This window comes from Chanos chanos, chromosome 3 (genome assembly GCF_902362185.1).
Source record: "Chanos chanos chromosome 3, fChaCha1.1, whole genome shotgun sequence".
In the NCBI taxonomy this organism is placed as follows: Eukaryota; Metazoa; Chordata; class Actinopteri; order Gonorynchiformes; family Chanidae; genus Chanos; species Chanos chanos.
In genome coordinates this window covers 11161507-11175946 of record NC_044497.1, presented here as the reverse complement: position 1 = coordinate 11175946, position 14440 = coordinate 11161507, and the positions used below count along the sequence as shown (strand labels likewise).

The following is a 14440-nucleotide window of genomic DNA, read 5'->3' as shown; positions in this document are numbered from 1 at the left end:
TATGTAGTACTGAGAATAATAGTGAAATTTATTTGAATGCTTCTTTCTCTCCCCCACTCTATGTGTTGTGGGGACAATACACCACTGATGAGGTGTTTCAGAAGAGGAATAAAGCAAAGGTTATGCATTTTTAGGCCGGTTTTCAGGCCACGGTTAGATTTTTTTTTTTATCTTATTTTTAACCTGTGAAATCACCACATACTTCTGCCTGATCCCACTCATGCTTTCGCATCAGTTGCTTTCTAACACTTTGCCAAGGAGAGTGATTAGTCTGTGGTCGTTATGTTCAGTTTTTATGAAGAGCTTATTTTGTATTATTCACACAATTGTATTTAATTTGCACATATTTTTTTAATCTGTCTTCAGCGGTTTTATAGTAGGTTAAAATGACTGTACGTGTGATGAATCTTTTATGCCTTTTCTCTCATTCTTACCACTACTCTTTCTCGCCAGCAGAGGGCAGTAGCTGCCCTGAGAGGCTGATACGTTCACAGGGAGCTGTCCTCTCTCTGGCGTCCTTAGCTGCTTCAGCCTACTGTATGTTTTCTAAAGCCCATTGATGTTACGTGGATGACTGCCCTGTTTGTAATCTTTTATGAGGATATTTAAGCTGCTGTTTATCATGCATGTTTCATTATTTTTTCATGCAGAAAACAATAAAAGCCCAAACATAAATAAGCATATCCGTGTTCATTTGTTCTGTTGTAACTTGGAAGTGATACAAACCATGAAATTGGTGAATATCATTTTATATTTTCTGGGTAAGTTCCAAGTTTTTGCACAGTCTTGTCATGTCTTTTGTCATTCTACTGAGTGTTGAAAATGTTCGGTCTGTCAGTAAGAGTTCTGGAGTGACATCTATCAGTCTTCTGAAAGTGTTCTGACTCTTTTGTGTTTAATTTTTACAATTTATTTTGCTAATGAGATACAGCAATCTTTTTTTTTTTTTTTTTTTTGTCAGTTACTGTCATCTGCAATGTTATGTTAGAACCTCATGTTAGAGGGGAACACCACTGTCTGGAGAGGAGCTAGGTTTTACAGAAAGGTACCCAGACCCACTCGGTACTTCTGCTAAACAAGCAAGCGAGTGGAGCTTAGTCCTAAACCCACTTTAACTCTGCTCTGAAGACTCGGGGGAGTAGGGGATGCTTTCGCTGTGCTCACTCCAGTCTGCGCGAATCCGCTCTTCTGCTCGAATGCTTTTGGCTCGGTTTTACGCTTCTCATCCTTTGGACTCTCGTCAGAAAAGGCTTTTGACTGATAACAGCAAGGACGTAGATTTCTCAGACTAGTCCAAATATTACTGTGTGGATTCGGTGTTCGGCCAAGTAAGACCGTCATAAACTGAACATGTTTTTTCATCTAAAGTACGTATCCATATGTGTGAAGCCAGTGTTACCAACCCCCCTCTCGAAAACCAACGACAGAAACCTTCACCCAATAACAGATGCAGTGTTCACACATGCACCAACACTATGACATGCTTCTACATGCATGTATGCATGAGCAAAAGCCTAACCTAATTTCTTCATGTTTGGCCTAGTTAATACATGAATCTTGGTGTTATAGCCTCAGGTTCTCTGTCTCATTTTTTATCCAGTGATGTTTTTGTTCTCCGGTTTGGAGAGATTCTGTCTCTCTCTGGCCCCCTGTGCTTTGCTCTATGCGCAGAATAAACGGGTGTCTAACGCGAACTGGGCAAGCAAGGGTAGTTACGTAAACCTATAGATTATTAGTGCGGTGAATCCACTCATCACGATAGGGTGAGAACAGCCTGAACCTCTGCAAACTCGCTTACATCCGTCAATCTGATCATCCCTCGTTTTTTCCACCTCTCGACCGTCCTTTTTTTTCTTTCTTTCTTTCTTTTTTCTCTCTTTCATCTTCGCACCTTCCTCTTTCATTTTATCATCCTTTTTTTTTTTTGTCTGTCTTGCCCTCCCCTTTGCTTTAATAAAAATCTCTTTTAAGATGAATCTCCCACTGTGATGGACCCGTTTCCCCACACGCCAGTGGTGCATGACAAATTCAATGTGTTGAACGCATCCTTTATCATTTGAGTGGGGGGGGTCTGATTTGGACCCCCTGTTGTCGTGTTCGGTTTTGTCAGTCATAGGATAAATGATGGGGGTGTTGGTCTACCTCCGCTACACGTTAGAGAATATCTTTCCCCTTTGAATGCACACACGGTCACTTGCCCGCCCCCTGCCCCCCCCCCCCCCCCCCCCCCCCCCCCATCAGTGTTTAAACCCCCATTGCACCCTTTGACAGTGATGGACAGAGCAGGAGACAGAGGGAGAAAGAAGGAAGAGTCTTCAGAGGAGGGGGCCGTGTTTTAGGGAAATGTATACTGACAGCTTTGTGAAGCAGAACACCCTTTAGGTCAACCCCTCCCTCGCCTAACCCCTCACCCACAAAATGAATATTTCATCAAGGTTTTCTTAGGTAATGGAGAGAGACACATTATACTTCAGGAGGGTCGTATAATGTTATGGACACATAATACTTAAAAGGGGGGGGGTTGTAATGTCTGAGCCATAATATGACAAGAGCACCAGTTCAGAGAGGAACCTGTCAGTGTGTTGAACTGTCAGTCACAGGTCCCTTTGTGTATTCTGTTAGACCACTGCATTACAAAGATCTGTCTGTGGCACTGACGTCCTCCTGGGTCAACCCCAAATGAACTTGACCTTATGCCTTTGTGTATGTCTCAGTACTTCTCTGTAACATGGACCAGGAGTGGGGGAAGTGTACAGTGACTGCAGAATGTGTGTGTGTGTGTGCGTGTGTGTTTGGGGTACTAATCTAAGGGTCATAGGCTCAAACCCAATTTCAGGAGCGTGTGGGGTTTTTTTCTGTGAAAAAGCACAGCTGGTGATCCCAGCTGCAGTCACAGATAAAAGTGCACCCCTCTTTAGGATTAAGAAGTATTGTAGTGGTCATGCCTGCTAACAGTGTTTACTCTCTTCAGACAGGACTGTGATCCGCGCAGACACAGAGGAGCAACGATCTGCCACTACACACCAGATGTGCGCTTACTCACTGTTATGTAAGTCTTGTTCACTGAGAGTTTGGGACATTTGCTGCACTGTACCGCAGTCCCCTTAATTTCATCTCTTCAGTCGGTTTTCTCGGTGATTTGTGAGCGTTAACAGAAAACTAAAAGTGTAATTCCCCTAGATGCTGGCCTTGGCCCTCAAAAGCCGCTGGTGTTTGGGCAGTTAAACCAGAGCTATTTTCTCTCTCTCGTTCTCGTTCTCGTTCTATCTCTCTCTCTCTCTCTCTCTCTCTCTCTCCTCTCTCTCTCTCAGAGCCAGTGTTGGAGCTCTGAGAGATTTGTGGGACATTAACTCATCACATCAGATCAGTCTGATATAGAGTATTGATCAGATTGATTTTTAAATCCCCCCTCTCTCCTGAGGCTTATCCTCTCGACAGTGTGCACCAGAGCCCAGAAAAACGCTGACAGAGTTTCATCAGCAGTGAGAAGAGCAAGGCTACAAACTACCTACTGCATGCACTGGACAGAAAAATGCCTTCAGACAGCTATGCATTTACAACAGAGCAAGATCCCCACATACAAATACACACACACACACACACACACACACACACACACACACAAAAACACAGACTCAGACACAAACACATGTAATCACACAACAGTCTTTTACACAGGCTGTCATGTTCTGGGGGTTAAGGAACAGTGTTGCTTCCACTCAGGGTAGATGAATTATGAAATATCACTCACACAGGCACAGGATGTGTGTATATAATTTATGAGGACTGAACAGCCATTATACAACAACGTAAGAGACAGACCCACTTCTGAGGACACGAGATGACATCATCTTTTGAATCTGAGCTTTCAGTATAGTAGTAGGCTGCCTGGTTCACAGATAAGAGAAAAACAGTTTGAACCATGTAATTACTGTGTTGTTTGTAAATCTGACAGGAGGAATAGTCTGTCATACAGTGCTTGTGTTTAGTTTCTAATTTCGTGAGACTGCAGCAAAACATCTGAGGTGAGTCAAAGAGAGATGAGAGATTTGCATATGAAATATAACAACCTGTTTTTTTGGGGGGTTTTTTGTGCTTCACTGTTGTTACCAGTAAGTGCATGTCCCGTCCTGTGCACGTGTTTGCGTGTGTTTGTGTATGTGTGTGTGTGTGTGTGTGTGTGTTCTTGTACACTCACTCACACTGCACCAGTCTCACTCCAATCAGCTCCCTCAGACTCTCTGTGTCAGCCCCATTTACACCCCACTCCCAGCCCCACCTCCACCTCTCATTGGATGACCTAGTGAGGTTGCCATGGAGACTTGTGTAGTGAGACAGCCGTGCAAAATCAGGGGTGCAGATTTGAATGGGCAAACCCCCACCATACACCCTCTCCCTCTCTTTCTGTTCCACGCACACGCGCACACACAAATATACACACAAGAGGGTGGCATGAGAGCACACACTCAATCCTTTAACAATATGCCCTGAAACCTGAAAGTCTGATAAATCATACACTGCATAATATTTAAAGCCCTGTGACCTTTCCTTACACTGCAATGCCCTCTGTGTGAGAGAATGTCAGTATGACAGAGAGAGAGAGAGGGAGGGAAAGAAAGAGAGAGAGAGAGAGAGAGAGAAATGTACATACGTATGTTTTCTCTAGTCATACAGGACTTACCACAAGAAGACAGAGTACTGTTCACGTTCAAGTTTGGAGTGAACTAAAAGCCCCAGGCAAGAAGTAAACACTGATGCAGTTTTATACAACCAGTTCAAGTTTCCCCTGGAGATGAAGGGATAAGAGCTCCATGAGAAGCAGAGAAAGCGAGAGAGAGAGAGAAAGAGAAGGAAAGAGAGAGAGCGAGAGAGAGAGAAAGAGAGAGAGAGAGCGAGAGAAACAAAACAACTTGGAAGACCTTTGCAGGAATTTTAAGTGCCCATTTTTACAGCGCTCTCAGTAGGACGCTTCCTTCTCTTATTCCACTGATACATTTTCACATAATTAAATGTTTGCATACGGATGTAAATTCTCTCTCTCTCTCTCACACACACACACACACTCACACACACACAAATACACACACGCACAAACACACAAATAGTGTATGTATAAGAGCACAGATTGTCTTTTACCCTTGTTCCATAGATGGACCAGTTGACATTTGGAGTCCTCTTGGAACAATCCCTTTCTCAGCAATGAAACAGAGCCATTTCTTTCTCTGTGCCTGATTCTCTCCCTCACTCTCTCTTTCACTTATTTGTGTAAATGCACTGCTCTGTGTCTACTCTGTGTTCTCCTCTGTAAGCAAATTCAATGAGATTCCACCCTACAGAAAGTCTTCCAAAGCCTTCCAGTGAAACTCTTCCCTCACCCACACACTCCACAATGCACCGTCACATACCCAGCTCTGACAGTTACCAAACGCAGGGTCTGTGGAAAGACAGGCAGTGGTAGACTCAGAGAGTCCTTGTTCTTGTTTGGGAGTACATCTTTCAGATCAACAGTGACACAGGTATCCACATCCAGTGCTGTAATGGGCTCTGGGCTCATTCTGTGACAGTTTGGAGGTCTTTAGCTTTGTTCTGGGATAAGACTGGGCTCCAACAAAGCTGGAAGCTCATTAAACGGGCCTCCCTGAGCTGTCCCAGCTGAGCTGGCTGCAGCCTGGGCCCAGGGGTGGTCGCCTGACACCCAGGTGGGATAAGAGGCTAATGAGAACATGAGTGTATCTCAGCGACAGCTCTGACTCTACCCCCCCCCCACCCCCCCGGTCCCAGCTGTCAGCCAGTATTCAAACATCTTATCATCCATGTGCAGACACATGCATAGACACATATGCCTCTGTTTGCACCATCAAACCAAACCTCTTCATGCATTTTTTTTTTCACACCAATTACATTTACTCACATACCAATTTTTTTTCTCAATGAGTGATGTTTGTCTGGCTCCACACACCTGAAACAACCTTATTTTCTCACTCTCTCTCTACTCTCAACCCATTCTCTCTCTCCCTCTCTCTCTCTCCCTCTCTCTTTCTTTCTCGCTTTTTCTTAGGTCTTTGAAAACTGGGGCATTCCACCACCAGTCTCACACACATACACCCACACACCTCTGCAAGATATATTAATGCTATTAGCAGTGCTATAATAATCACAGACACAAAGTGAGACTTACTGCACTATACACTCACTGACCCATAAAAAATATAAACATAGACCTGTTTTAAACACCACCAATCCATCATACCAGGTTATGTACACACAAATATATACATTTACTCATGCATCTCTGACTCTATCCACTAAATGATCTGGTGGGTTCCCAGACATGAATACTGTAGTGTTACATAAGATCTTTATATAAGGAGCCAAACTGCAGAAAAAGAGAGAGAGTGTGTGATCAGGAATGATTGTTTTGTTTTTCCCTGCACTCTTACAGTGCGGACTGCACCAAACTCCCTCCTTACAAACACACACACACACACGCACAGACACACACACACCACTATCTTATGACACACGTCTGTCTCCATTCTTTCTAACTGGCTTCCCCTCATGAGTAACAACAAGAGCTGCTCTACATGCAGAGTCCCTCCTCTTCATTTGTATTCAGCCCACACATTACTACTCGTACTTCCTCTCCACATCCACATCAATAACACCGTCGATACCACAGTCAGTCAGAGGGCCTTCCATTTTCAGTAGTGCACCTACAGTAAACACCTCCAGAATCAGCAGCTGCCCCAGCACATGCTAAAGTCCTAAACATAAACCACTCTTCTCCCTTTCTCCGGGGGGAATTAGGACCCAATAAGGATGTGAGTGACAGACAAGAGACAGAAAAGTATGTCGGTGCCTCTTAGTCATTAGCCTGAACCAGTTCCCCATACGGTCCTGCTGTAGGTGTGAAAAAGACGCTCACATTCACCAGTCTGGAGCCCCTGCCTTGGCATACACACACACACAGCAGTGTTTTTATTCATTTAAATAAGGAACAGAAACAAACAGCAATTCTAATCACACACAGTCAGTAGAGAGAGGAGAAATGCTGCGGCCTGTCTGTCTGTCTGTCTCTCTCTCTCTCTCTCTCTCTCTCTAATGATACCTGGTACAACTTGGACAGGTGTGCAAAAAAAAAACAGGTTAAAAAAAATAAACAAAACAAAACAAAACAAAAAAAACCCCAGAAAAGATGGAAAAGATCCATTATTGAAAGCGATTAAATCTTGCCCCAAACTTATGACCTTACTCCTACCCACAGCCATTCTGTTTGAGAGTCACAGGGGGATGGTGGGAGATGAAGTCTCCTTCAGGATGGCCTCAGGGCAGACACTTGACTTGTGTCCTAGACCTTACTCTTCCTTGAATCAGTGTGTGAGCAAACGTAGAAACGTGGAGGTGGAGAACAGCGACATGCTACATTCAAAGATCTCCTGTGTTTCCAGAATGGTGAGAGTGGTAAAAGGGACAGTCAATATGAAAAGCAGTCGGGGGAGGGGGGGTCGTCCTGACCCATTTTTGCAAGTGGTGTTTCCCGACATAGGACAAAATAAGCAGCACACATGTATCCACAGTGAGGTTTGCCAGGATGCATGTCCTACAAAAAAGAGTAAGAAAGGTGGCAAGAATATTTTGAGTAAAAAATGTTTTTAACATGGTAGGAAGTCATCTTGTGTTTTAAGAAAGAGAGTCTCAAATAAAGAATATGTTCCCTGATCCAGACTGAGTGTTGAACACTCCATGCATCTCAGTTTTTTGGGGGGGGGTTGGGACAGTGTTTGTAGTCCTTGGCTTTGAGTTTCTCCTGCAGGGTATTCCATGTTTATTCTGTTTAGTAAAATCCCAAAGAGACTGTGTTTGCAGCTGTATTTCCCAGAGTTCTCAGAACGTTTGTGTGTTGCCTGGCCAAAGACTCCCGCAGTTGCTGGTTGAAGAGTCTCTCCAGAGGGACATATTCTGGAGAAAAAGACAATTCATTTCCCTGTGTCCCGGATGTGTGAGGATGGGTTCGAAAATTTGTGATTCTAATGTGGATAGAGAACTGAAACAGGCTCAGATCATTCAAAGTAATATGTTACCAACAACATACTACATATATATTAATTTGATTATATATGACATATTAAATGACATTAGTTTTACCATGGGACAACAATTTATGAAAAAGAAAAAAAAGAAAAAGTGCAAACAGTCTTCTACAAGACTGTGTTACCAGTGACGTGAAAGTTGTTGGTTCTAAAATATAAAAAGCTTATTTTGGGCTAAAGCTCTCAGTGATGGGTCTGCATGATCGGAAATGTTTGAAGAGCTCTATTTCAGGTTTCGTGCGGCACCCGTATTCTTGTTTCCTGATCGACGGACGGGAACCTTGGAGACAGGAATGCGAGTGCGAGTGGGTGCATCAGTTTTTGGAGGGGGGTTGTGAGAAGCTGAGGACGAGAGTGACCCCTGGCTGGAGGAATGAGGTGGTGGCACCTGCCTCACACTGATGGGGATCTTGGAATCGCGCGGGAGGCTGGTGCTGCCCTTCATTGAACGGAAGGAGGATGAGGAGGAAGACGAAGGGTTCTGCGAGGGCGGGCTGAGTTTCAGATCACCTGTGGACAGCGTCGGCGAGCTCATGTCATCGTCGTCGGAGCCGACAGCTCCCGGGCTTTCGTGATCGTAGAGGTCATAGAGCGCATCTCCGGAACAGCTGTCGCGTGGCAAGAGGCTGCTATCTCGAAGTAGGAAGCCGCTCTCCTCTTCTTCTGGCCCAGGTGTGGAAGAATCCCAGTACCCCTCATCACTGGGTGGAGCGTCCTGGAGCTCTTTCTCAGTGGGAGGAGGAGATGGACGTGTGGGTTGTTGTTTACATGCTCTGCTAACCCCACTAACAGGGATCTTACTGAGCCCCAAACCCTTCACTGGCGGTGGCCTTTTCTCTGATCGTTGAGGTGCATGATGCAGGACAGGCTCAGCACGGGGTAGTGCTGGAGAATCCTCCCCCTTCTGAGGCAACATGTGCCACAGCCCCTGCATATCTGCGTCATCAACCCCTTCAGGACTGGCCATCTCTTCCCCACCACCCATATAGGCCACCACTCCACTACCCTGTGGTTTCTTTACCGGTGCACGTGGTCGCTGGTGAACTGGAATGTAAGATGATGCTGGGATGGAGGTGAGGGCTGACGCCTGAGTGGAAATGGGTGGTTTGGCTGGAGAGCACCTCTCAGCGACGCCTCCTGCCCCACTAACTCTTCGCCCCCCACCACCTCCCCCACTGCTGCTGCACGTTCCACTGCTCGTCCCACTGCCACCGTTCCCAGAGTCCTCCTCTGGATCAGCAATGATGTCACCGCAGCCTGTCAGCGAATCAAAGCTCTTGAGGGATGTCACATCAGTGAACATGGAACACAGGCGGTCCATGGAAGGTTCGGAGGGTGGGTCGGCCACACTGTGCTCCAGCGGAGGGGTAGCAGCGGAAACGGGAGCAGAACTCGAGAACCCATGGGCCGGGCTGCTGAGTTTGGCCACGAGGGACCCTTGTGTTTGGGCTCTGAGTGGAGAGGGAGGAGGAGATTCCTTAGCGAGCAGATGCTCTAACTGAGGAGGACTCTTTCCGCACTCTTCATCTATGCCCTGCTCTGGTTGAGGAGAGTGTCCATTCCAGCTCTCCACACTCTCTGGGGCAGAGTTCTCCTCAAAGACTTGCGTCTGGGGCTCCAAGGTGAGCGTCACATCCTGGTTGAGAATCTCCACACTGTTCGAGCAGGAAGACAGGATCAGATCTCCTTCCTTCACCTCCTTGGCCACCTCCTGCACCTCACCCGAGTCCTCGAGTGCTGGCCGCTCCTTACGACGCCAGCGCATGCTGCTGAACAACCCCTTCAGTCCCCGTCCCCTGCGCCCCACCGTGGCTGCACCATCGCTAGCGCGCGTGCTGCTGCGTCGCAACAGGGAGAAGAAACTGAAAGATTTGGTGATGGAGCTGCGGGCAGGAGCCGTAGATTCGCTGTCCCCATTCGTGGCGTGGTGGAGCTGGTCACTGCTTGCCGACTCTTCCTTTTTGCGACCCTCCAGCTCAGACGGTGTGTCGGTTATTAAACCCTCGTGGGTTTTGCTCCTGACCAGCTCCAGAACCTTGCCGGCAGGCTTACTGCCTCCGTCCCCTTTGTTCCTCATAGAGAAGAAGCTTGAGAAGCCGCTGCCAGACTTACGCTTGCCGAACAGCTTGAAGGCGGCTTTGTTGATCTTTCCGGATGGCTGGGGGTCGCACAGAGGCGGTTCATTGCACTCGGTCTGAACCTCCATCACTGCTGCTGCAACTCTATCCCTCTCTTTCTCTTGTTCTCTATCTATCTGTCTATTATTTCCCTCCGTCTCACAACTGCAGCCTCTCTCTCTCTATCACTCCTTCCGTGAGTCTGTCTCGTGCTCTAGCTTGTTGGTGTTCTCTCTCTCTCTCTGTCCCTCCCTCCCTCTCTCGCCCTCTCCCTCCGTCTCTCTGGTGGCTGCTCCCGACAGTCTCTATGGTAACTGGGAGGGCTAAGCAGCTTTCGTCAGTGCTGGAGGGGAGCCAGCTCTCATCCCTCCGCCCCTCCGCCCACACCACCACCCCTGCCCCCCTTTCCCCACCCCACCAGCACCAGGATCCTGCTCCTCTTTTCTTTACCTTCATTATTTATCTCTTCATCCTAAATTTATTGCCTCTCTTCCTATGTGCTAGAAACTGATGACTTATTTGTGCTAGACTTGTAGCATGCATGGGAAAATGTGTATGAGATAGTATGTGCATACATTGGGGGGGGGGGGGTGTCTGTGTTTGAATGCTACAGAGTTTCCTCTGTGTTCGTTTTGACACTTAGATACCGTTACTGCCACTTTGACGTTAAGGTGTCACTTAGAAAACACAATTATGTGCAAAGACTTTTGAACCTATCTCTACACCGTTGAAAAATGGCATAAGCAAAAAGCCTTTTTTGAATAAACAAAAATAAGCCTCTGAAAATCCCCCTCAGATGAAAAGACTCAGGAAACACAGAGATGGAGCTGAATGACTAATGTAATGTCTGTGTACAGGATTGGCAAAAGCTGCTGACTGGAGAAATTACAGGGATAAAGCAGGGATGTGGATTTAGTGAAATATTTCAACCCTCACTTAGGAAAGGAGGGTTAGAGAGAAAGAAAGAGAGAGAGAGAGAGAGAGAGAGAGAGAGAGAGAGAACAGAATGTTAAGTTCCTCTCTTGTCGACATAAATTAAGTGCAGTGAGATTCTGAGTATTACTCTCAAAATCTTCTAAAATTTAATTTTGACCAAATGCTGTACTTGTTGACAGTCCACGGTTCTTCCCGCCTGTCTAGTGTTGTTATCAGGCTCCACATGCTCCTGTCACCCCTCAGTAAAGCTCTCTCCCATCTGCCCTTGCCATATGGACACAGGCTAACTCCAGTTATGACAGGCTACTGCTCCACAACACAGTCTATGTAAGTGTGTGTGTGTGTGTGTGTGTGTGTGACAGCACATGATCAAGGTTCTTTAAGAGTTCATGTGCTTGGTCACTGATTGACCCTCAGTGATGGACTTCACAGAAATGGGCCAGAATAAAGAAAACAGCTGATTCTTACATAACAGGAGCCGCTGTAGTATGTAGTCTCAATGAAGGGTAAAAAGCTGTTGTGTGTGTTACTGCAAAAATGACAGGGTCCCTTCAGCACAATTAAAAAAAAAAGAGTGTATCTCTCTCAAGTATCTGAGAGGACAGTCAAATCCCACGGGACATGCCCCACTAAAAAGGCTGTGCATTCTTAACGCCCCCCCCTCCCAAACACACACACACACACACACACACACACAAACACACTCCCCCAAACTCCAAACACAGGCCTCCTCTTCCACCTCACTGATGTGAAACAATGTGTGCATTCATATTAAGTGGTGGGGGGCCTGACCAAGAGGAAGGCAACTCAGGAGCTTGCCCTTCACTGTCCCTGCCTCTCTCCTGTCATGGCTCTCCGTCTCCCCTAGCTCCAGTTTTAGTGACGGTGGAAGCAATATTCAGGGGGGAACATTAACCGGATCATGTCCTTCACGATGGAGCAGGTCAACTTTTGTTGTCACACTTTTAGCGTTTGGTCCAGGTTCTCCAAATGGCATTGACACTGTGGATGGAATGCGTGGCTGATGCAACAATGAGCGTGTCCAGCATTGAGTCTCCTCTCATTGTCTCTCTGTGGGTCAGTTTGGACCTGCACACTGCACACTCAGTCCTCAACACCAACAGAAATCTGGGACACAGGATCTCCACTGTGAGGCCGTGAGGTAAAGGAAGCCAATACTAACCATGACCACGTGAAAAAGAGAGAGAGAGTGAAAGCGAGAGAGAGAGAGAGAGAGAGAGAGAGAGAGAGAGAAAAAGAGTGAGATTGGAGACAATAAACGGACAGAGGAGGCAGAGAAGAAACTGAGTGAGAACTAATAACAAAATTATACAACAGAAAGAAAGTGGGAAAGAAATGGGAGGCTGACATCGCCAGCACTGCCAAGGGCAAATCCCTCCACGGTGGTAAAAAAAGAACAGTTAAGGAACAGCGCAGATAGGTACTGTTTATGCTTATACACATACAGTATCTCAATAATGTGGCTCTTCTTTCCCCAACAACGCCTCTTTATTGACTGTTTAGAGGCATGCAGAAAGATGGTGAAGACTGTTCAATAGATAGGTCAGCTCTTATTGTTATGTTCTCAGCCTTAATGAGCCAGGAACAAAAATGTCAATTGAATCATCACACTAGAGACAAAGAACGCTGATGAACTGAATCAAATTAGTGTTTAAAAAAAAGGTAGCATATTCTCAAACAGACTGCACCCTAAAATAATTCTTCACGTTTTGAGATCAAGCTTTTTTTTCCCTACTCTGTAAAGAGATGAGTGATTAAAACCGAGAGAGAGAGAGAGAGAGAGAGAGAGAGAGAGAGAGGGTGAACATTTAAAAATTACAGTCAACACCCCCCCCCCCCCCCACCCATTTCTAGCAACAAATGTTGCGTTGTGCAGACAGAAAGTGGTCCGAATTATTCTAATCTGTTAAAGGGGGTTAGTGGGAGGGTTTAAGAAGTAGAGACCTCACTATAGACTATTGTCCTTTTCTTCTCATGACTTGGTGAGAAGACTTAACTCTCATTAACAGAATTACAAACAGGCCCCCAGTGTTTATTCCATTAAACATGTACCTTCCACCACTGTTCATCAGTCTACACGCACAGCTCCACAGTACCACATTCACACACCCTGGCTTCAGTCCTCTGCTCATTACTCCGCATTCACTTCACAGAAATGGCCATTTATGTCATTTCATACCGTTCTATATTCCAAATCGACAACACCTGTGAGATTATCTTTAAAATGCTCATTTCACCGAATGTGAATTTCAGTGTGTGGATAGCTTAATAAGGAACAGAGCGTGCAGTCTGGTTTAAAAGCTTGAGGCATAGCAACACAAACAATGCTCTGACTTTCAGGTCAAATAAACTGCGTAGAGACAACATCCCTCAGGTTCAGCGTATCAAAAAATAAATAAATAAAATAAAAAATAAATAAACGTAGCGTTCCCCGCGCCAGCTTTCTCTTAGTCCCAACGCTAATATTGTGCGGACCAATGTGAATGCGTTTCAGTGTTTCAGTGCCATACACAATTGTGATGAAAAACGGGCATTAATGTTTGATGCTTGGTAAGTGCACATGGGAGATTGAATTAAGCGGCATGAATTTCGCAGACCTCATTACCTCATTTCTGCAGAGAGACATCCATACCCACTCCACAGGCACTTAACCCACAAGAGAACATCACTCTTTCAGCGTGTTTTATCATCCAATACACAGCTCACCACTAAGCACATAACCGCCAATGTACCAATCCTATTATTCCGACAGTGTATCTGCAAAGAGGGCCTGATTCTCCCTCTCTGTTTTTTTTTTTACTACCGAGACTGGAGAATTTATGTGAAAATCTCTTCTGAAAACGACACGTGTGCGCGTGTGTGCGCGTACACACTCTTTACCCGCCGCACACTCCTCTTATTTACGCGCGTGTTTTCCGCCGCTAATGCTGGCCGTCGCCCAGGTTCACATACTGGGGTGGGGATCAAGGGGAAAATCCTCCCATTCCTCCCAGTAATCCTATTCCAGCCAGTAATACAGGTCTCGAGGTTGTGTATGTGCTAATCACTCCTGGGACACACTCGTACAGCCGAGTGCTTGGACGAACGTTTAAAGCTGGGAGGACTGAGATTCATCTATCATTTGTAATTGACAGTAATGGAAAATACCCATCAGCCATTTAAGGTACTGCGATCTATAGCGACCCAGCATGCCTACCAATAACCTCTTTTGAATACAGTGTTGTTTTATGACCCCACGTTGACCTCTTTTAATATCCTGTGTGACTGGGTTGACCT

At 46.0% G+C, this 14440-nt stretch overlaps 1 protein-coding gene across 1 annotated transcript; it reads right to left on the bottom strand.

Annotated features, from left to right (window-relative positions):
- Positions 1 to 8313: 8313 nt before the first annotated feature.
- Positions 8314 to 10296, bottom strand: amer2 (APC membrane recruitment protein 2). Its single transcript, XM_030770062.1, has one exon. The coding sequence runs from the start codon at positions 10294 to 10296 to the stop codon at positions 8314 to 8316; it is 1983 nt and encodes a 660-aa protein (XP_030625922.1).
- Between the last annotated feature and the right edge of the window lie 4144 nt (positions 10297 to 14440).